The sequence below is a fragment of the Macaca mulatta genome, chromosome 3 (genome assembly GCF_049350105.2).
Source record: "Macaca mulatta isolate MMU2019108-1 chromosome 3, T2T-MMU8v2.0, whole genome shotgun sequence".
NCBI classification, from domain to species: domain Eukaryota; kingdom Metazoa; phylum Chordata; class Mammalia; order Primates; family Cercopithecidae; genus Macaca; species Macaca mulatta.
In genome coordinates, this window is record NC_133408.1 from 169,973,220 (window position 1) to 169,994,784 (window position 21,565).

At 47.0% G+C, this 21,565-nt stretch overlaps 1 protein-coding gene across 4 annotated transcripts in view; it reads left to right on the plus strand.

Moving 5' to 3' along the window:
• Positions 1–2,394: 2,394 nt before the first annotated feature.
• The window catches only part of CPA4 (carboxypeptidase A4), a 31,185-nt gene continuing 12,014 nt past the window's right edge, over positions 2,395–21,565 (plus strand). The window contains exons 1-10 of one of the 4 annotated variants that reach the window (XM_077997341.1): positions 2,395–2,832; positions 8,072–8,153; positions 8,606–8,740; positions 10,127–10,225; positions 13,789–13,890; positions 15,129–15,233; positions 16,154–16,264; positions 17,699–17,789; positions 20,200–20,399; positions 21,452–21,536. In XM_077997341.1, the coding sequence (XP_077853467.1) occupies positions 2,765–2,832; positions 8,072–8,153; positions 8,606–8,740; positions 10,127–10,225; positions 13,789–13,890; positions 15,129–15,233; positions 16,154–16,264; positions 17,699–17,789; positions 20,200–20,399; positions 21,452–21,536 (1,078 nt within the window). In that variant the 5' untranslated portion in view covers positions 2,395–2,764. Of the gene's footprint in view, positions 3,103–8,071; positions 8,154–8,605; positions 8,741–10,126; positions 10,226–13,788; positions 13,891–15,128; positions 15,234–16,153; positions 16,265–17,698; positions 17,790–20,199; positions 20,400–21,451; positions 21,537–21,565 lie in introns of all 4 variants that reach the window. The other 3 variants (XM_001095233.5, XM_077997342.1, XM_077997340.1) reach the window with 3 other exon arrangements.

A 21,565-nucleotide genomic window follows, 5' to 3' on the forward strand; every position in this document is an offset into this window, starting at 1 on the left:
TAAATTATATATAAAACTTACCATTTTGACCATTTTTAAGTGTACAATTCAGTGGCATTAAGTACATTTACAACATTATGCCACCATCACCATCATCCATCTCCAGAACTTCCTATCATCCCAAATGGAAACTCTTCCCCATCAAACCATAACTCCCCATTCCTGTTGCCCTTTAGCCCCTGGCAACTACTGGCTACTTTCTGTCTCTATGAATTTGCCTATTCTAGGTACTTCATATACGTGGAATTAAACAGTATTTGTCCTTTTGTGGCTGGCATTTTTTTTTTTTTTATTTAGCATAATGTTTTCAAGATTCATCCACGGTGTAGCATGTGTCAGCCCCTTCATCTTAAGAGTGTAGCATTTTAGGGCTAGCAATGGACTTTCAAGTTCATTTATTCAGTAAATACTCATTAAGCAACTGCACTGTGCCAGGCCTTGTCCCAGGTGCTATACCTGGTTCCATCGTTGCCTTTGGTTTTTCCTTTCCTGGTGTGTTGTACTGTTTTATGAAGACTGGTGGGGCAGGGCATGGTGACTCAGGCCCGTGATCCCAGCACTTTGGGAGACTAAGGTGGGAGGATCCCTTGGGATCAGGAGTTTGAGATCAGCCTGAGCAACACAGTGAGACTCCGTCTCTACAAAAACAAAACAAAACAAAACAAAAAGCCTGTCATGGTGGCAAACATCTGTAGTCCCAGCTACTTGGGAGGCTAAGGTGGGAGGATCACTTGAGCCGAATAGTTTGAGACTGCAGTGAGCTATGATCGCACCACTGTACTCCAGCCTGGTCGACAGAGTGAGACTCTGTCTCAAAAAAACAAACACACAAACTGGTGGGGACCCAAGCCAACTACATTCCTTTTTCCTGGTTGCCCCCCTGTCGAGCCTCGGTCTCAGGTTGCACACAGTTTCTCTTTAGATATTGACTTCTATTGGGGATTTAGGTTTTCTTCATGTGGATGATTTTCCCTGGGAGAAAAAGGTAAGAACTAAGTTTCAGCTTGCCTAGAATTCTGGGTCCTTGATTCTTCCACTTCACATCTCTTAGATTTGGGTCTCAGTTGTTCTTGTTGCTAACATCAAGGCTGACATCGATCTCAGTGACACTGAGCCCACGCTTTGTGGTGGACAGGGTGGGTGTAGGAATTCAGTTTAAGTGTTGAGAGGACAGAAGGACCCTGAGGGAGCAAGAGGAGATGATGGCCCCTAACTCCACAGCTCCTGACAAAGGCTTTCTCTGGGACCGCACTTGAGATTCTGCACCCTCTTTTTGACTAGGCTGGTTCTCGAGCCCTGGCTAAGCCAGGCTGAGCAAAGATCCTGCAAAGTCATCCCTCCCACCTTGATATCCGATCAAGTTCCTCATCCCCACCTTTGATGTATAAGTCCTTGGCCTGCCTTTAGCAAGAATCCCCCTACCTCGATGTCTTCTCTTAGTAATCCCACTGATCCTCTCTGTTTTCTTTGCTGTGTTCAGTTTAAGCACAATAAGTCTCTCCTATTGAAAGAACCATGGTCCCAATCATAATCTTGAATTAGGTCTTACATTTTAACACATGTCAGGATAGTTTTTCTTTAACTCTCTCAACTGTGACCCTTGGTTGTGTCCACTCCCCTTGTGTGGGTGTGGAAAGCATGTAGACCGTAGGGAGGGTGGGATGGGAAAGGCTATGGGAACTGGGGCTCCCAGGACAGACTCAAAGGTCCCGGAGCCCCTGAAGACGTTATGGAGACCATGAGTGTCTTCCATTTATTCAGCTGTGACTTGGTGGAAAGGATACCAGACCCACAGTCTAGGAAGTATAAGAAAGTCTTATTATTTATTTATTTACTTATTTGAGATGGAGTCTTGCTCTGGTGCCCAGGCTGGAGTGCAGTGGCGCGATCTTAGCTCACTGCAGGCTCCACCTCTCAGGTTCGCGCCTTTCTCCTGAGTAGCTGGGACTATAGGTGTCCACTACCACGCCCGGCTAATTTTTTGTAGTTTTAGTAGAAACGGGGTTTCACCAGGTTAGCCAGGATAGTCTTGATCTCCTGACCTCGTGATCCGCCCACCTTGACCTCCCAAAGTGCTAGGATTACAGGCATGAACCACTGAGCCCGGCCGAAAATCTTATTATTGATAAAACCATTAAGCCTTCCCTATAGTTCAGACGCCAAGGAACCCTGATAATTTATTCAGACTAAAACATCCTTTGTATATCATTTCCCCGATACAGTTCTATTTTGTTAGTGGGGTCATAAGAATTAGGCTTCAGATCCATAAAAGAGGCCACAAACCTCTTTCCTCATCCTGACCTGCCCTGGTGAAATTCTCTGGCAGGGCTTGTCAAGCATGTGGTCTTGGAGCCAGCTCAGGTTTGCTTTGATAGTCTTAACTTTTCCGTTTTTTTATTCTAGAGGTAACTCTATGCCAGGTTTATAATCTGACCTCTCCTATCAGGATAAATTCCATCCAACACTGTGGAACTTTCTTATTCACTGAAAAAACACTATTGAAATGCCAAGTGATGAGCAATATGGTACCCTTGGCACAGACTTTTTCAGCTCCTGGAGCAAGTTCCTGACCTTGTAAATGGAGAGGCTCAACCTTTATCACTTGAAAGGAATGGGAGAGGCATTGGTGAGGCCTGCCTGTCACACTGTCAGAGTTGCAAGGGTGGTTGGGAATCGCATTAGCATTTTTGAGGACTTGAGTCACTCTCAGACGCTTTATAAATACAGCTTGACTCAGCCACTGTATGACTGACTCCCCGGGAACATGAGGTGGACACTGTTCATTGGGGCCCTCATTGGGTCCAGCATCTGTGACCGAGAAAAATTTTTTGGGTAAGTTCCTTTTGGACTTCTTCTTATTTGGTTATTTCAGAAATATGGGAGCCAAATGGAACTGAAAATGAATGGCTGATCATAGCTCACATGGAGGAAGGAGGCCTGGGCTCTTGTTCCAGCTTTGTCCCTGTGTCATCCTGGGCAAGTCCACTCTCTTCTCTGAGACCCAATTTCATCTGTGAAATCAGGACTAGATGATCACTGCAGTCTCTCCCCAGCTCCCTCATCTCCTGCCAGTTCTTTTTCTGCCTAGTTCTTATTTATAAGGTCAGTTCCAGGCATCTGCTTTCTTACTCCTACCTTATTAATTACTAAGAGTTACTGATTACTAAGAGCTACGTTATTAATTACTAAGAGTTACCGGTTGCCAGAAATGGTTTGTTTCCAATTTCCGCCATGCTTAAAGGGAAACCCTGGGTCTCAAGCTTGTTGGTTTCACTTCTTTGTTAATGGCGAAGGCTTTGCAGAGCTGGTGCTTTCTCTTGATCTGTATGTAGTTCAATGCTCTACCCCTGAGCTATACCCCCTTCTGAGCTGATGCTTTCTCATTGGCTTCTGGGACGTGGAGATTTCACAGGTCTTGCCTAGACACAGCTATGAAAATGACATGCAGAGACACATGCCTGTACCCCGTGTGTGTGTGTGTGCGCATGTGTGTGCACACACACACACATGCTCAACACGCTTCACGCAGAATGCTTTGAGGTTTGCAGGGGAGAGGACATTCGGGTGGTAGGAGAGAGAAAAGGGATACCATGGTGCCCTGTTAGAAGACTGAATTACAATAACTCATTACTGCGTAAGACTTTGCCATTTGCAAAGAGCTTTCATGTACATTATCTTTTGGATCACGCAACAACTTTGCCAGGCAGGGGTGTTATTTTCTTCCATTTAAGCATGAAAAAAAAGTCAGCCTTGGAAATGTTAAGGAACACGCCCAAGGCCACTTAGTAGGGAAGCAGGGGAGCTGGAACTCTGAACGTAAAACTCTTTTTGCTGTAACACAAGTTCGTCTCCAAATAAAATCCTGTATCTCTTGGATCTATCTCTTAGTTTACTTTCTATTTTACTCTCTGGCTAATGAGACTTTGGGGTTGTTTTCTGAGGTAATTACTTATATGAGATTGACTAATTTTTATGATGATGTCTTCTGTTCACACCTGTGTCTCTATTGCCAAACAGCTTAGAGGGGTTAGGCGCAGCAGGTGGCCAGGGATGATTTTCCCACAGGTGGCTCAGCAGTAGGTGTGTAGTGACTAGACTTACTGCCGTGTGGGCTGACGCATGGAACTGTCAGGCTCCCACTGCAGCTATTCATGTGACTGAAAGATCCCTATTTCGCAAGATACAGACCTCTCTTGCAATGCGGTGGGCACCTGGGCTGCGACAGCTGGGCCAGGCCCTAGAATGCTCTCTGCAGGAATTTTGCACAGAAAAAGCTGTGTGCCTGAGCTGACTGCAGATGGTTTTAACTGATAGTGTCATTCTCATCCCCAAATCTGTTCTCACGCCACAGTAGGAAACCTAGCAAAGGTAGTGGAATTCTTCCTGGGCCCTTTAGAGATGTCCCGGACACCCAGCTTTTAGAGCAAAGGGAACATTTAGAGCAAGGAGAAGCTGGCCTCTGAGCACTCGAGTGGTTGGGAAACCAGGCTCTGGATTGGCTGCTGAAGATAAGGATGATGGTTCTCCCCACTGCCCACCACCCCTTCCACTTCCTTCTCTCTGCCTCACCTATCTCCCCAGTCTCTCTTGCTTTACTGGAGTCTTCTGCCCTGGTCTTCAGAGATCTTCCGGATGGGACAATGGCCAGGATGCCTAGAGGAACCGGGCAGGCAGAGAACAGGAACCATTTGCAGAGCTGGTTATAGCATCAGCAGTAGTTGGCAGGCATCTAAGGGTTCTGTGAAACCATCTCTTAATATTATTTGTGGTGGCTGCTAAGCCTGGCTAGGGAGGCAGATGAGAAAGGCACAAAGAATGGGCCACTTGGCTGCCAGCATGGTGAAAGGGGAGGGATAGATGCTCAGTCACCAAAGTGGGGATTGACTGTCCAAAGCACAGATGCCTGTGAGGGTGAGGGAGCAGGGGTGCCAGCCATTGCACTGGCAGCAGCCGGACGCCCTGGCTATTGGAGAGGATCGAGTTAAGAGGAGCTGCGAGAACACCTGTGTGGAGCAGGAGGGGCAGACATGGCCGCCTGTAAATCCCAACACATCCGACTCCTGGGCCAATCTTCCATCTTCAGAAAGAGCTCAAGTCTTTGAGTGAATATCCAGATAGTGGAGATAGGATGTGCTCCACCATCTTGAGTCTCATGAACTGACAAGGGTATTTTCCAAATACAGACAAGGACAGTGAGGGCAAGAAAAAGGCTGTTCTTCACATGGCACCCCTCAACGTCCTCCCTGCTTTCGGGTGTTGCTGTGCTTCTGTTCACAAGGATAATGCTACCGTCGGGTGCAGTGGCTCACGCCTGTAATCCTAGCACTTTGGGAGGCCGAGGCAGGTGGATCACCTGAGGTCGGAAGTTTGAGACCAGCCTGACCAACATGGAGAAACCCCATCTCTGTTAAAAATACAAAATTAGCCAGGTGTGGAGGTGCATGCCTGTAATCCCAGGTACTCGGAGAATCACTTGAACCCAGGAGGTGGAGATTGCAGTGAGCTGAGATCGTGCTATTGCACTCCAGCCTGGGCAACAAGAGCAAAAACTTTGTCTGAAAAAAAAAAAAAAGGATATTGCTACTCACTCCCACCACTGCCAATGTTCAGCACTATCTGAAGACTGTTAAGACTTTGCCTTCTCTGGTCAGGAAAAGCTTCATGGGTGATGTGAGTCGGTCCTAAAGATTAGATGGGACTAGATGGGCCTGACAGATGAGAAAAAGGATGGATTGCAGGCAGTGGGAACAGCATGTACAAAAGCATACAAAAGTACATAGTGAGTTTGGGCTGGGTCCGAGGTGGGGTGGAAGGGAGAAGTGAAGAAGAGACAGATGAAATGGGCTCCACTCTGCACCTGCTCTTCTGCCCTGCCGCTTTGCATGCTACAGATATTTCTTTGACCTCTGTAGCTTGGCTGATTAGAGCAGGATGAAATGGGTTTGCGGATTTAATCATCCTCAGGGCCAGGCAGAGACACGGTGTCCCATTGTCCTGGACTGTGCCCAGGAATGTGCACAAGTTTTGTTGTGAAGTCACCACTTTGGAAAAATGAAAACGCATGTGTTGGATGAATGCATAACATGATTTTCATACTCAAAGAGCTTCTTATTCTTATGTCCTCCTTTATTTTCTCCTCCTGTTCCTTCTTCCTCCCTTTCCTCTTTGTGATTGTTGTAGCCAGTGCTGTATTTTACACATGCCTAATTGTGCTAATAAATATGTCACCACACAAGATCTTTCTAGAAGCCCCAATTTTTTTTTTTTTTTTTTTTTTTTTTTTTTTTTTTTTTTTTGAGACAGGGTGTTGTTCTGTCAGCCAGACTGGAGTGTTGAACTCCTGGGCTCAAGCAATCCTCCTGCCTCAGTCTCCCGAGTATAGAATTGCCATTTTAAAGAGTGGCTGGCCTACAGCTGTGAACCACCATGCCCAGCTAACAGTTTTTCATTTTTTTTTGTGGAGACAAAGTCTCACTATTTTGTGCAGGAGGATATTGACCTCCTGGCCTCAAGCAATTCCCTCACCTTGGTTTCCTGTAGCACTGGGATCACAAGTGTGAGCCACGGTGCCTGGCTCCATTCTGTCTTACATCGGTGCCTTTTTTTCAAGGGTGCTTGCTGAGGTCGGGGAAAGATCAGATTTGATGCCTCATCTTCCCAGGGCGGCAGGTTCAACTCTTGGCAAGCCTGTAGGGTTCAGACTGAGACCTGCCCACCCAGTGGTATCTCTTCAGGGCCCTCAGCAGTGCCCACAGGGTGCAGTTACCTGCTCCCCTCCAGGACCCTGTGGGGGGACCAGGTGGGTTAGGAGAAACGGAACCTTCGGCACTGGCATCTCCTCCTGGCCAGCCACCTGCAGCAGGAACGGCTCTGTAGTGGACCTTGACTCCTTGAGGCTGGCCTAGACCCACTGGAGAGCCCCTAGAACCTTCCAGAACCCAGCAAAACCCTGAAGGGCCATCTGGATGAAACCAGTTTTCGGCTGAGGAGCTGCCCCGTGGGGCTGCACGCTCAGCTCCCTGTGACAGCCATTCACTCTCAACAGGTCCTTGAGTCACAGCGGCTCTCTTTGCATTCACTTGTGTCAAAGGGATGACGCAGTGACAGCATCGAGTGCGGATTCATTGGGGCCGTCACCTAGCAACAGCCTAATGGCTCCCCTGTCTCCCCCAGCCAGCTGAGAGCACAAAGGCAGCTTTTCAGGCCCCGCTTTCTCCCACCCACACACAGGACCTTGGGGGCCCGCTACCCCTGCCGCCGCTGCGGAAGCTAAATCACGTATATGAAGCAAGCTCAGGACAAACGACAAAGGGGACTGAGACTGGCCGGCCCCGTCTGTGTCCTTTAAGGGTACCCTCTCTCCCCGTGGGGAGGAGTGGATCCCAAATCCAGCCTCAGCACCATGGGCCATAGTCAGTTTCCACCCAAACGAGCCTTTGTATGGGGTTCTGGAGCTGGAAGGGACTGAGCGAGCACCAGCCTCGCCTGTGTTTTAAGAGGGCACAGCTCACCCTCCCAGCATGGAGATGCTGTTTTCTTTCCAGCACGGAGGTGCCGCCAGGGTTTCCGTCCTCAGCCCTGACAGTGAAGAAGTGCTTCTTTATGTCTTGAGTTAGCTTTGCGTGTAACTCAGGCACATTCCTTCCTGTAAAATATATATGTTTTTCATTATAAAGTAATATGACCACATTACAGAAAACAGATACAAGGGGGAAAAAAGTAAGTCATCCATAATCCCACGACCCGAACATAAGGGCTGTCAGCATTTGGTATATTTCCGCTGTCTGTTTTTCTTCCAATGCATCTGCTTTTTCCATACTTATAATCATGGCATGCGTACAATTTTGTGTCCTGCTCTTTCACTTAATATTTCCCTTAAAGTTATGCCATAAGCACTTTTTCATAGTTGCCATGTAGCCTCATTTTTAATGGCCATACATTAAAACCAAAGACTAGACCATTTCCTTTCTCTCGGCCTGGTTGCGTCTGGGATAGGAGGCTTGGGGTTTCTTTGCCAGCTGAAAGCTCATCATTATCTTTTGCTCTTTTTCTCTTTTTTCTTCTTCCCCAGGGACCAAGTTTTTAGGATTAATGTCAGAAATGGAGACGAGATCAGCAAATTGAGTCAACTAGTGAATTCAAACAACTTGAAGGTATCTGCTTCTTTTTAGCTCTCCTGAGTGTTTTCTAACTTTGGTAGGAGAAGACTCTTGCTCTACTGGTATTATTATTTTTATTTCTGAGGAGTCTCTGAATATAATCCCGTGTGAGTCCACTGGCCATTTACACAATTGATGGGGCCAATGGGAGAAAGGGAGCACTGTAGTTGACATCACAGCTGTGGTGTCCTGGGAGAGGAGATGCTTGAACAGTACATGCCCCATCCTTCTAGCTGCCATCCACTTATGATGCTCGGTCTCTGCCAGATACTGCTTGTTGGGCGGGTCCGACCAGACACAATTGTGAAACGGACAAACTTTGACCTTGGGCAGAGCCCAGCCTCTCAGGGATCACCCTGGCTTTTGGCAGTGTTCTAGAAGAATGAGCTCATTGTACTTTTTACCTGAACTGTCCTTTAACCTGGTTTCATTTCTGTTCCCTTCAGCTCGATGTCTGGAAATCTCTTTCCACCTTCAATCGGCCTATGGATGTCCTGGTCCCATCTGTCAGTCTGCAGGCAGTTAAATCCTTCCTGAGATCCCAGGGCTTAGAGTATGCAGTGGCAATTGAGGACCTGCAGGTAGGTAGACTATGCCCCCTGCCTCCTGGTCTCGCATAGGACCAGGCAGCCAGTCCAGAGTAGACCGTAGTGATTTGCAAGTTCTGGTTTTATCCTTTTCTATTTTATGGATGAGGAAATGGAGGCAAATGGAAGTAAAGTGCAGTGACTTGTTAGAGGAACAACATTTTGTAGTAGAAAGGGCGTAAATAGGCCAGGGAACCACACAGATTTGGATCCAAATCCTGATTTTGCTAACTACTAGTGCTGTGTGCTATGTCTTTGGACAAGTTATTAACCCGCTGAGCCTCCGTTTCTTCATCAGTAAAATGGTGATAGTGAGACCTTTGTCATGTGATTTGTTGAGAAGATTCAGGATTAAATGTATGTAAAATGTCTAACAGTGCCTGGCATATCCTAGATCTGCCATTAAGCCATAAGTCCCTCTTTCTTTTCTTCTTTGAAGTCAAGTGGCAAGAGCAGAGCAGGGGGAGGGTGTGGGGGACCTGCCACAGAGGCACCCTTGGAGACAGGGGGAATGTCATGGATAGCCCCAGCAGAGGGAACGCCATCCTCTGGCCTCACGACCTGTATCTGGCTCATGCTCTCTCCTTCACCGAGGTGGGTTATGGACTAATTGGTGATCTGGCCCGGGAGTTTCCTGATGGTGTTAGCAGCTATGAGCTTATTAATCATCCTCACATGTCACAGACATCTGCCAGGAACCTTCAAAGTATGAGTGGTTATAAGAATTTCTTTGTTTCTGAATGGTTTCCCAAGCTGTGTATTTCAGAGGCACTGGATACCAGATGCGGGCTCATGTCTAGAGAGTTCATACTATAGAATAGCCAAAGAGCGCATATGTTGCTTCCAGGGAGTAAGTGGATTTTGAATGAGGCCATGTAAATTGGGCACCAAAAAGTAAAAAATTTTTTTTTTTTTTCCTGAGACGGAGTCTCTCTCTTTCACCAGGCTGGAGTATAGTGTGCAATCTTGGCTCACTGCAACCTCCAACTCGCTGGTTTAAGCAATTCTCCTGCCTCAGCCTCACGAGTAGCTGGGATTACAGGCACGCGCCACCACGCCCAGCTAATTTTTGTATTTTTAGTAGAGACAGGATCTCACCATGTTGGCCAGGATGGTCTCGATCTGCTGACCTCGTGATCTGCCTGCCTCAGCCTCCCAAAGTGCTGGGATTATAGGCATGAGCCACCGCGCCCAGCCAAGAAGTAAAATTTTATAAAGATATGAAAGAAATCTGACCCCCTTTTAAATCTTGACATTTGTGCTGCTTGATGGGCTGAAGGGGCCGCCATCTTGGCTGACCCATATGCCAAGATATGGCAGAAAAAACGTAAAACCTGCGTCTGCAGTGGATCACTTCACAACATTGCTGTGTGTTTTTAGGCCCTTTTAGACAATGAAGATGAAGAAATGCAACAGAATGAAGGGCAAGAACGGCGCAGTAATAACTTCAACTACGGGGCTTACCATTCCCTGAAAGCTGTAAGTGTTTCAGAGTGGGTTAAGATCAAGGTTCTCTGCCTCCTTAATTTTGTAACCTCTCTCCTTACTTCCAGGAGACATTAGTCTTCAGCACAGTATCCACTCACTGAGGGGCTAAGATGTGTACACTTCAATTCCTGTGTAATTCTTGGATTGCTTAACTCCTACCAGCACCTGAGTGTCATGAAATACAGCCTGGCTATTTCCTCCCTCAACCATCCTTCTTTCCTTAAGCAACTCCTTCAGAACACCATGAAAATAATTGCAATCATTTCTAGTCCTTGTAATTCAAACTTCTTCTACCCTACCATAACCCCTCTATTTTACTCACTCAGAATAAAATGTTACTTATTCCAGGCAAGTAGACAAGCAGCGATTTCCAAGGTTAACCAAATATTTCCACTCATTTATCATGACTACTTATAATGTATATAGTTGTTCCATCATGCATTTTGGTGCTGTGTTTAGTTAGGAACCACTTGATACAGATGGCTGACTTTCAAGGTAAGCCAAACCTTCAAATGAAAAAATTGAAGTAGAAAAATTTCCTGGGATACTGGAACTTAAGAAATCAAGAGAGGCTGTAGAATAGAACTGTACCATGAATGCGGTACAGTTCTCTTACAGCCCTCAGTGTCTCCATTCATCTGCAGACAACTAGCTCAGGAACACTCCCCCACATCTAAATTAGTGTTCCCTCTGGTGTACCTTAATACATGTTGTTCTTGATATACAGACATGGTGCTGTTGGCATGCATTTCACAAGGCGTGTACTTCAAGTTGTTTCTCTTCTTGAGGGAGGATTTCAAAGGTTGACTATTTCCACTTCTTTCCCATGCTTGTCGGTTGCTTTGTTTATTGCATACACTTCCAACGGCTCTGACCCTTGATCCCTCTTGAGACCAGTGACATACATCTGCAAAACAGCTGGATAAAGTTAGGAGTTCAGTCTCAGGCCATGGACGAAAGCAGAGCTCAGAGCCCACACAGGGATCAAGCTCGTGACATAAGCCTCATGAACATGGGGCCCTCGCCAACTGAGCTAAACAGTTGCAAATGTCACCCAAGACCCTGGAGGGGCCATCGCCTCACCTGCCGGCTGCTGGAGCCTCACCATCTCTCACGTGCTCACCTCTGGTTTCTCTGGTGTGAGGCGCCCTTTACAGCAATCTTGTCCTCACTGTGAAGCTCTCTGCTGTGGATAACTGTGCCACCATCATCCTAGCTCAGTCACATGCAGTTCTTCCTAAAAACAGCTTTTAAGAACTTGTATTCTAGGCTGGGCAAGGTGGCTCACACCTGTAATCCCAGCACTTTGGGAGGCCGAGGTGGGCAGATCACTTGAGGTCAGTAGTTCAGGACCAGCCTGGCTAGCATGGTAAAACCCTGTCTTAACTAAAAAAATACAAAAATTAGCCAGGCATGGTGGCAGGCACTTGTAGTCCCAGCTACTTGGGAAGCTGAGGCAGGAGAATCACTTGAAACTGGGAGGTGGAGGTTGCAATGAGCCAAAATCATACCACTGCACTCCAGCCTGGTCGACGGAGCCAGAGTCCATCTCAAAAAAAAAAAAAAAAGCTCATACTGGCTCATATAACCACTTAGGCTTTCTTAGGTCTCTAGTGGGAATTTCGTGTTGGTCTCTGCCAGAGTTTCTGGTTCCAAAGCCATTGTCTGTGTTGTGGCAGTGGTGGACAGTGTGAATTTGCACCCCACACTGGGACACAGCGTGGTGCTTTGAAAGCAGTGAGTGTGGCCCAAGCAGTGAGTGTCTCCCAAGGCTCAAGGCAGCTATCCTTGCTTTTCCTCCACTCTCTAGGGTCAGTGGGTAGAGTGGGTAGAATTTGTAGGCCCTTTTTGTGGCCCAAATTGCCCATTCCTAGCTCTCAGGTTCCAGCTCCTTGTGCCATGCTGGGTCCTATGGCTCCCCTCCTAGTCCAGGTTTGCCCAAGCCTGTAGCACCCAAGGCAGAGATGGTGTTCTGTGGCATCATCTCCCACCCTCTACCCTCCTAGTTAGTTCCTTCTTTGTTTCTGGCACCTACAATTTCCTCTTGTTTATCTTTTTAACTTGGCTGTGAATCATTTTCCTTGTATTTTACCTGGTTTGCCTATATATTTGGAGGTGGTTTCTTGCTTCTGCTCAGTCTACCATATCGACAGCAAGTCTGATAAACCCTTTAAGCTTGACTTTGTTCTATATTAATTACACATTTTCCTCTTCTGTATAGTTCCTTCTTCCAGTCTTGAGGCCGAAACAAATACATTTGTTTATTTTCTTTTGGCCCTCAAGTGGTTTGAAAACTAAGATGGATAAATTCTATTTAAATTGAACTTTTTTCCCAAAAGCAAATAAGGGTATTCTTAGCCATTTATTTGCCTTTCTTCACTTGCACTCTCAAAGCCTTTAGATAAATTATCTCCAAAGCGGCGCACATGTATCCACAGGGTATAAGCAAGATAGTCCACAGGGATGAAGGAAGAAACGATTACAACTTCTATTTATATTTCTACATATGTTTATGTTTATTATTAACACAACCATTTCAATTGTTTAATAATGCACACAGTATATTTATATCATTGCGTGTGTGTGTGTACATATATATGGTGCATGCTAATTTTTTATTATTTTTGAGTAGAGAAAGTGATCACAGAATTTTAGAGAGTAATGATTTAAGAGCTTTGGAGCTTTCTTTTTATTTTTTATTTTTCAGACAGGGCCTCACTCGCCCAGGCTGGAGTGCAGTGGTGCATTCACAGCTCACTGTAGCCTAAACCTCCCAGGCTTGAATGAATCTCCCACCTCAGCTTCCCGAGTAGCTGGAACCACAGACACACGCCACCACAGCTGGCTATTTTTTTTTTTCATTATTTGTAGAGCTGGGGGGTCTCCTTACTTTGCCCAGGCTGCTCTCGAACTCCTGGGCTCAAGTAATTCTCCCACCTTGGTCTCCCAAAGTACTGGGATTATAGGCATGAGCCACTGCACCTGGCTTGTTTTTATTTTATTTTATTATTATTCTTAAATTTTAAAATTTCTTTCTTTTTTAAAGAATCTTATTCTTAAATTTTTAAATGTCTTTCCTCTTCCGTATTTTTTATGAACTATTTTTATTTTTCAATGTTTCTTATAGAGATGGCGTCTCACTATGTTGCCCAGGCTGTCTCAAACTCCTGGCCTCGAGCAATCCTGCCGCCTCAGTCTCTCAGAGTGCTGGGATCACAGGCATGAGTTACTGCGCCTGGCCCCTTGTCTTTGACTGTCCAGTCTAGTACAGTGACAAAGGACACAGTGTTAGAGCAATATTGCAAAAGCCTCTCTACTCTAGTTTAGTGGACTACAATTTTGTGAACAAATAAAGTGTGCTACTCTCTAGAAAACTGCAGAAAAGGACTACTCAGGCCGTTCTCATACTCAGCATTTCCATGCTGATAATATGGTCAACTCCAAGATTAGAGTCCCGGAAGAGATAATTAAGACCAACAAAGTAAATCACAGATACCCAGCCAGAGCTGAGCAGATTTTTAAAATGTCCCTGGGTTCGCTCTTTCATGCTTCAGATTTACCACGAGATGGACAACATTGCCGCAGACTTTCCTGACCTGGTGAGGAGGGTGAAGATTGGACATTCGTTTGAAAACCGGCCGATGTATGTACTGAAGGTGAGGCCACAAGCATTTGGAAGGATCTCCTGGGTCCTCATGTCCAGGACCCAGCCTCAGACCTCTGAAAAGGGCAGCTTTTTGAACTCCTTGACTTCAGGGAGGAAAGTGAGATCAGGACACGTTGTACCTGGGCTGGAATTTGGTCTGACAGAGTCCTCTGCTTTTGTCTAATGTAGGGGGAGTTAGAAGGAGCACATCTCATCCAAGTTTTGGCTGAAAGACAGGATCAGAGGGAGGCGATTAGTATTCCAGAAAGCTCTCAGATGGGACAGAGTCTTTTACTTTCATTCTCACCTCTGTAAATAGCCGGACAAGTTGGGATGGGCCTGACTTCTATTCTGCTTGCAGGGGGTACTTTTTGGAAAATCAACCTAGGAAGTGAATTCGAGGGTTGGTGTAATTTTAAGCACAGCCTCTGATCCTTGGCTGCACAAAGCCTAATTTCCAAATATTTCTAACAGATTCAAGACTATATTGGCAAAAGAGGTAAAGAACTATGATAATGACATAAATTACATAAAAATCCAGCTGAATGAATAAGAAGGAATTTGGGCATATAACCCATGGAACACTGAAGGTGCTAAGAATTTGCCAAACCCTCAGCTTCATGTAAGTCCCAAAGAACTCAGGCTTGTGGCACTAAGCAAATTACCAGTGGGAGAGGAGACCTGCCGCGGAGCTGGATAATTACATTTAAATATTTTGCCAATCTGATGGAGACCCTGGCTTCATTAGCACCAAGCTCTGACCCAAGGGAGCCCAACACTATGGCAAAGGCAGGAGCCAGGATTCATGACTGCCATTTACAAAGAGCTATAGCGAGCCCCGCTTCTTCTTAGTTTAAAACCAAATTCATTTATCTTATCGACCGAAACAGCCTGGTTTGTGTACCCTTGTGTCTCTCGCTGTTGGGATACCATTTGAGGTCTTTCAAGAGACATAACATTATCTCTAATGGCACCAGCATCATAAAACACAGTAACGATTGTTTCCCCCTCCCATTTACTCCGAATGCTGGAGAGGTTCAGGCTGCCTGGAGCTGCAGCTTGGCCCCGCAGCCAACCAATTAAGCTTCCTGGTCACGGATAAGCTCGATAAATAGATGGTGCCCTTAGGAACATTTGGTCTCTGAATTATCTTAAATGAATTAAATGAATGGGAGAGAGCTGGAGAGAGGAGAAGTGAGCAGAGATGTGGGCAGGCGGTCATTTTTGAGCCTTTTCTCCCTTCTGCAGTTCAGCACTGGGGAAGGCGCACGGCGGCCGGCCATTTGGCTGAATGCAGGCATCCATTCCCGAGAGTGGATCTCCCAGGCCACTGCAATCTGGACGGCGAGGAAGGTCATGTCGCCTGGTATTAGCCAAGAATGCTGATGGGCCTGGGGTGCCCCTGAAGCATGCCATGTAGCTGGGCCTGGGGCACGAGGTGGGAGGGTGCTCTGCTAAGACCCAGTCGGCTGGGGGCCTTTTCAGAGTGGAGAAGTAAATGGTCAAAGCCCCTTGGTCAGCTCATTGCAGCCAAACGATTGCGTTCCTGCTGGTGCACAAGCTGATATGCAGCAGAGGTGGGCCTGAGCCTCTGAGCGCAGTCCACCCCACAGAAAGGGAGTGGAGCAACACCCAGCGGAGGCCCCACAGGCCCTTGGGGACCTCATTGCCATCTCCATCTCCTAGAAAGGCTGCTGGGAGGGCAGCTACTCAAGAGGCTGAGGCAGGAGAATCCCTTGAACCCAGGAGGTGGAGGTTGTGGTGAGCTGAGATCATGCTATTGCACTCCAGCCTGGGCAACAGAGCGAGACCCTGTCTTAAAAAAAAAGAAAGAAAGAAAGAAAGAAAGAAAGAAAGAAAGAAAGAAAGAAAGAAAGAAAGAAAGAAAGAAAGGCTGCTGGGAGAGGAGGGTTGCATGTGGAGGACACATCTTCCCTCCCTCTTCATTGGAGGTTCAAATTCCTAAAAACTATTAGATGTGTGACTCCCTCCTCCTGGAAGGAAGGAATAAAGCATGTAACCCAGGACTCACTGCAGTTGATATCGTTAGCAGCCATGTCCCCAAGCAGCTATGTCTCTCCAGGATTTCAAGGGCTCAGAGGGCTTTGCAGAGAGCAAAGCTTTTGAGGGTGGCAGGGAGGCTTTTGAGGTTAGATGCTGTTCTAGGAGCATCCATTCTAGCTGGATGCCGGGCATCTTTGGAAGATACATGGTTCAGCCCTAATGACCCATCCTGCTATGGGATAGCTGACAAGCATATTGTCTCTGCTTAGATTGTATCTGATTACCAGAGGGATCCAGCTATCACCTCCATCTTGGAAAAAATGGATATTTTCTTGTTGCCTGTGGCCAATCCTGATGGATATGTGTATACTCAAACTCAAGTGAGTATTCCTAAATGGGCTGGGCTTGGAGACTGTTGAATTCCTTGCTTTGCCACTAATTGTCTGACCTTGGAGAGAATTACCACAAATGTGCACCTTATGAGCTTCCTTGCGATTTCTTCTTCTAGTCATCCTCAGAGCTGAGAATCACCAGGGCATATTTTTTCTTAGAGAAAATAGTCTAATGAACTCCCTATCATGGGTCTTAACAATGACCAACATTTTACCAATCTTTTCATCTCTTACCCTCCCACACATTTTTTTTCCTGACGTGTTTAAAACAAATTCAACACATTATGTTATTTCACCCTAAACTAGTTTAGTATGCATCTCTAACTGATGATGGAAAACAAAAAACAAAAAAACAAAAAAACCTTTAAAAACCCCGTGGCGCTATTATCACTTTTAAAGGAATAATGGAAGTTCTTTCATATCATCTAACACCACCCCCAGTTATCTTAAAAATGGAGGTCGAGGCTGGGCTTGGTGGCTCACGCCTGTAATCCTAGCACTTTGGGAGGCCGAGGTGGGCGGATCATGAGGTCAGTAGATTGAGACCATCCTGGCTAACATGGTGAAACCCCGTCTCTGTTAAAAATACAAAACAACTAGCCAGGCACGGTGGTGGGCGCTTGTAGTCCCAGCTACTCGGGAGGCTGAGGCAGAATGGTGTGAACCCGGGAGGTGGAGCTTGCAGTGAGCCGAGATGGCAGCCACTGCACTCCAGCCTGGGCGACAGAGCGAGACTCCGTCTCCAAAAAAAAAAAAAAAAAAAAAGTGTTTTTAAGAGTCAATTTGTTCAAGTGAGGACCCAACAAGGTCTGCGCATGCACGTGGTGCTGTGTCTCTGCAGTCTGTTTCATTCTACAACAGCACCCACACACACACCTTTTAAAAGTCTCACTCATTTAGGGGAGAAGCCAAGTAATTTGCCCTGTACAGTGTCTCACATTCTGAATTTGGCTGATGGCTTCTTCGTTATGCCATTTAGTTTGTTCCCTTATCTGCGGTATTTCCTATTCACAGATTGCCAGGTCTAGAGCCCGACTAGATTCAGGGGAATTTTTTAGGCAAGCAAGAAACGGGCTGTGCACTTCCAGTTACGTCTGTTATCAAAGAGGCATATAGTGTCCATTTGTCCCACTTCTACCAAAGCCAAAAATGATTCAGTGGTTTCAGGTAGTTTCTGACTGATTCTAGCACATAAAGGTCTCATCAGTACATTTGGAAGAAGTCCTTCTCTTAGAGCCAGAAGGGGAAATACTCCTCTCTCTGCGGGAGGAGAGGCGACTGCTCAGTGAGCACCGGAGCCCCAGGGCCCTCACGGCAGAACTGCGAGCAGCCTGCCCTGCCTGTGTGTTGTCTCCACCTTAGCCCTCTTCAGTGCTCTGATCTGCCTCGGGTTGTTTGTCCCCTCCTTGGTGGCTTTTTCAGAACCGATTATGGAGGAAGACGCGGTCCCTAAATCCTGGAAGCTCCTGCGTTGGTGCTGACCCAAATAGAAACTGGAACGCTAGTTTTGCAGGTAGGTGGTGGGGAGACAGTTTTCAAATCCTGCTGTCCCTGGGCTCGCCTGGTCTACCAGTGCTCTGAGCTGGCCAGGACAGAGCCCATTTCCACTCTGGTTCCGTTGCTGTGTCACTGAGAAACTGAGGAGCACTCCTTAGGCTCTGACTTAGTGTTTTGTTTGTTGCTGTTGTTGTTTTGAGACGGAGTCTCGCTCTGTTGCCCAGGCTGGAGTGCAGTAGCGCAATCTTGGCTCACTGCAACCTCCGCCTCCTGGATTCAAGTGATTCTCCTGCCTTAGCCTCCTGAGTAGCTGGGACTACAGGCGCCCGCCACCATGCCTGGCTATGTTTTGCATTTTTTTTTAAGTAGAGATGGGATTTCACCATGTTGGCCAGGATGGTTTTGATCTCCTGACCTCATGATCCACCTGCCTCAGCCTTCCAAAGTGCTGGGATTACAGCCATGAGCCACCGAGCCCAGCCTTTTTTTTTTTTTTTTTTTTTTTTTTTTTGAGACGGAGTCTTGCTCCATTGACTAGAGTGCAGTGGCAGGATCTTGGCTCACTCTCACTGCAACCTCTGTCTACCGGGTTCAAATGATTCTCCTGCCTCAGTCTCCTGAGTAGCTGGGATTACAGGTGCATGCCACCATGCCCAGCTAATTTTTGTATTTTTAGTAGAGACGGGGTTTTGCAATTTTGACCAGGTTGGTCTTGAACTCCTGAACTCAGGTCATCTGCCCGTCTCAGCCTCCCAAAGTGCTGGGATTACAGGCATGAGCCATCAAACCCGGCCTGTTTGTTGTTTTTTTAAATGTATTTTTATAATTTTGAAAGGGAATGATAGTAATGTCTGTCCTCCTGAGAGAATGGTGGGACAGACCATCTTACATTGAGATTGTCATCTGCACTAATATTTTAAAAACGCCCTCTTCTAAGACATACAAAACGGGGAACCTTCCTTATCCCTGACCCTACCAGCCCTGCCTGGGCAAGTTCTGAGCGGGTGGAAGGACTCCTGGCAGCAACTCAGAAGAGAGGAATTAGCACTGTCACCCCAATAGGCAAGACCATGCTTGAAAATTCCACTCCAGTACCCTTAGATGTGTAGATATGAACCTTAGCAGCTGGCTGTCATGGAAAAGGAAAGAGAATTAGGAGACCTGGGCTCTGAGTGCCAGCAATTTAAAAACCACCCTCCACAAAAGTGCCGACTGTGTACCAAGTACCTTCCCATATTTATCATATTTATTCTTCTCACCTAGCGAGTGAATTTTATGATCTGAAATGAGATGGTAGAAGCTCAGAGACAATCTCAAGATGACATGGGTGATCAGAGTTCTGATCTAAACTCACCTTCCAATTCCAAATCCAGACAGTTCCCTTTCACTATTCCATGGCTGTGCTGATGGGGTTGGTTGGTTGTTTTGTTTTGTTGAGACAGGGTTGTGCTCTGTCATCCTGGCTGGAGTACAGTGGCATGATCACGGCTCACTGCAGCCTCGACATCCTGGGTTTAAATGATCCTCCCACCTCAGCCTCCCGAGTAGCTGGGACTATAGGCATACGCCACAATGCCCAGCTAATTTTTGTATTTTTTTTGTGAAGGTGGGGTTTTGCCATGTTGCCCAGGCTGGTCTTGAACTCCTGGGCTTGTGATCCTTCCACCACAGCCTCTCAAATTGCTGGGATTGTAGGCATGAGGCACTGTGCCCAGCCCTGATGGTTTGTTTTTAATGTACTTCTTTTACTTGTGTAGAAATACCACATAAACCAGTGGGGGAAAATAATGACTGTGGGAAAGGAACTGATACAAATGTGGGAACTCAGAGCTTCAAAGTTAAGTCAGATATTCCCACCACTGGGGTGGTTTCAGTCACACTCATACACGCACACACACACGCACGTGTGCACACACACACCCCAGAAACCCAAGGGAACCACATTATGAAGTAATACAGAAGGCAGTGTTTCTAAAAACCTGTCAAATAATCAAGAGATTTTAGCCACAACAATCGATTATTTCTGGCACACTTGGCCTTTAAGATCTGAACCAAGAGAATAAGTTGACACCAGAATAAATGGAGTCATTTTCATTATTTATTGGTATTCGTATTAATTATCTAGACTACTTATTAATTACAACTCATTCTCAAGGGTGCTATTAATTATTTATGACAACTGCTGTTGGTACAAGGCAAGGTCAACTCCAACAGTTTTTCTCCTCAGCTGTAGCAGACCCAACACCCAACCCTCCCTCTTCCGTGCCTTCTCTGCAGTCCACACCCACCGTGGACTAGGTGCTCTGGGCCGTCTCACTGTGGCCTGCCCATTCCCAATACCTTTGGCCCCTCTCTAGGTGGAATGTCTTGCATTTCTGTGTTCCCGGATTATGAGTTAATGTTTCTTCTTGGGCTATCCCCAACAGGAAAGGGAGCCAGTGACAACCCTTGCTCCGAAGTGTACCATGGACCCCATGCCAATTCAGAAGTGGAGGTGAAATCGGTGGTAGATTTCATCCAAAAACACGGGAATTTCAAGTGCTTCATCGACCTGCACAGCTACTCGCAGCTGCTGATGTATCCATATGGATACTCAGCCAAAAAGGCCCCAGATGCCAAGGAGCTGGTGAGTCACAGCTGCCTCCCACCCAGCCTGGGGCCTGCCTGACCCTCCTGGCGCTGCTAAGGTGGTAGCTCTGCAGCTTTATAGGGAGAGTCCAGGAGCCTGGGCATGTTTCATTGAAGGCCCAGTCTTCTCTCCCTGCCCTTTGGGATACGCTGTCATCTCCTGGGGACAGGAAGACAGTGCTCTTTATTTCTGTGTCTGCTATGAGTTCCCTGAACCATGCCTGCCTCGCCTTTCCTTCTCCCTTGTTTTTCTGACTGCCATGTGTTGTGGACCCGCTGCTTACCAAGGACTGTGGGTGGCACCCGGGTGAGCAATGGGGAGAGCTCCTCACTCTAGTGAAGGAAGAGTTTAAGGAGGGTGAAGGCCACGGCCTGGGATGCTCTGTGTCTTGTCCAGAACGTGGGCCATCAGGAGCAGGCCTGACATCTGGAGGGTGACTGCAGGTGGCTGCCCAGGGCCACAGCCAGCCCTTAAACCTCGGGCAGATGCAGCCCCTCCCAGGCTCATGGCAAGTTGTGGGCTTGATTCTGCTCCCCTACTCCCAGCTGGCCTCTCGGGCAGGCACTCTACACAGGGACCATTCGCCTATGGTGGTCCTTCTCCTCCTCTACTCTGCAACACCCAACTCTTTGAGAGCTTTCCCTTGAACATACTTGGTCTTCCCTCATGTATGAGTGACGTCCCCCTTCTCAGGATAGGTGAAGATGGTGCCTTTACTAGATTCCTAGCGGGTCAGTGAGTAGCCCCAGACCCCCTATCTCTTCCAATCTGAGTACATAATGCACAGGCTTCCACTTCCCTCCTCATCTCCTCCCCCAAACTGAGAGTCAAGAACTGGGTGTGTGGTGGGAGAAGGAGTTGAAGGAACCATGCCACCTCCCTCAGTTTACAGTTGGGCCTTGGCACTGGGTGAAGGGGAAAGAAGGGACCAGAAAGGAAATCAGGAGAGGGGCCGAGAATCAATCTTCCAAACCATCCCAGAGCAGAGCAGCTGAGGAAGGTCAAGCTTCAGGATCCATTTTGTCTCACTCCACGTTCCCCCTTCCCAGGACAAGGTGGCAAGGCGTGCGGCCAAAGCTCTGGCTTCTGTGTCGGGCACTGAGTACCAAGTGGGTCCCACCTGCACCACTGTCTGTAAGTACTCACTTATTTATGAGTTACTT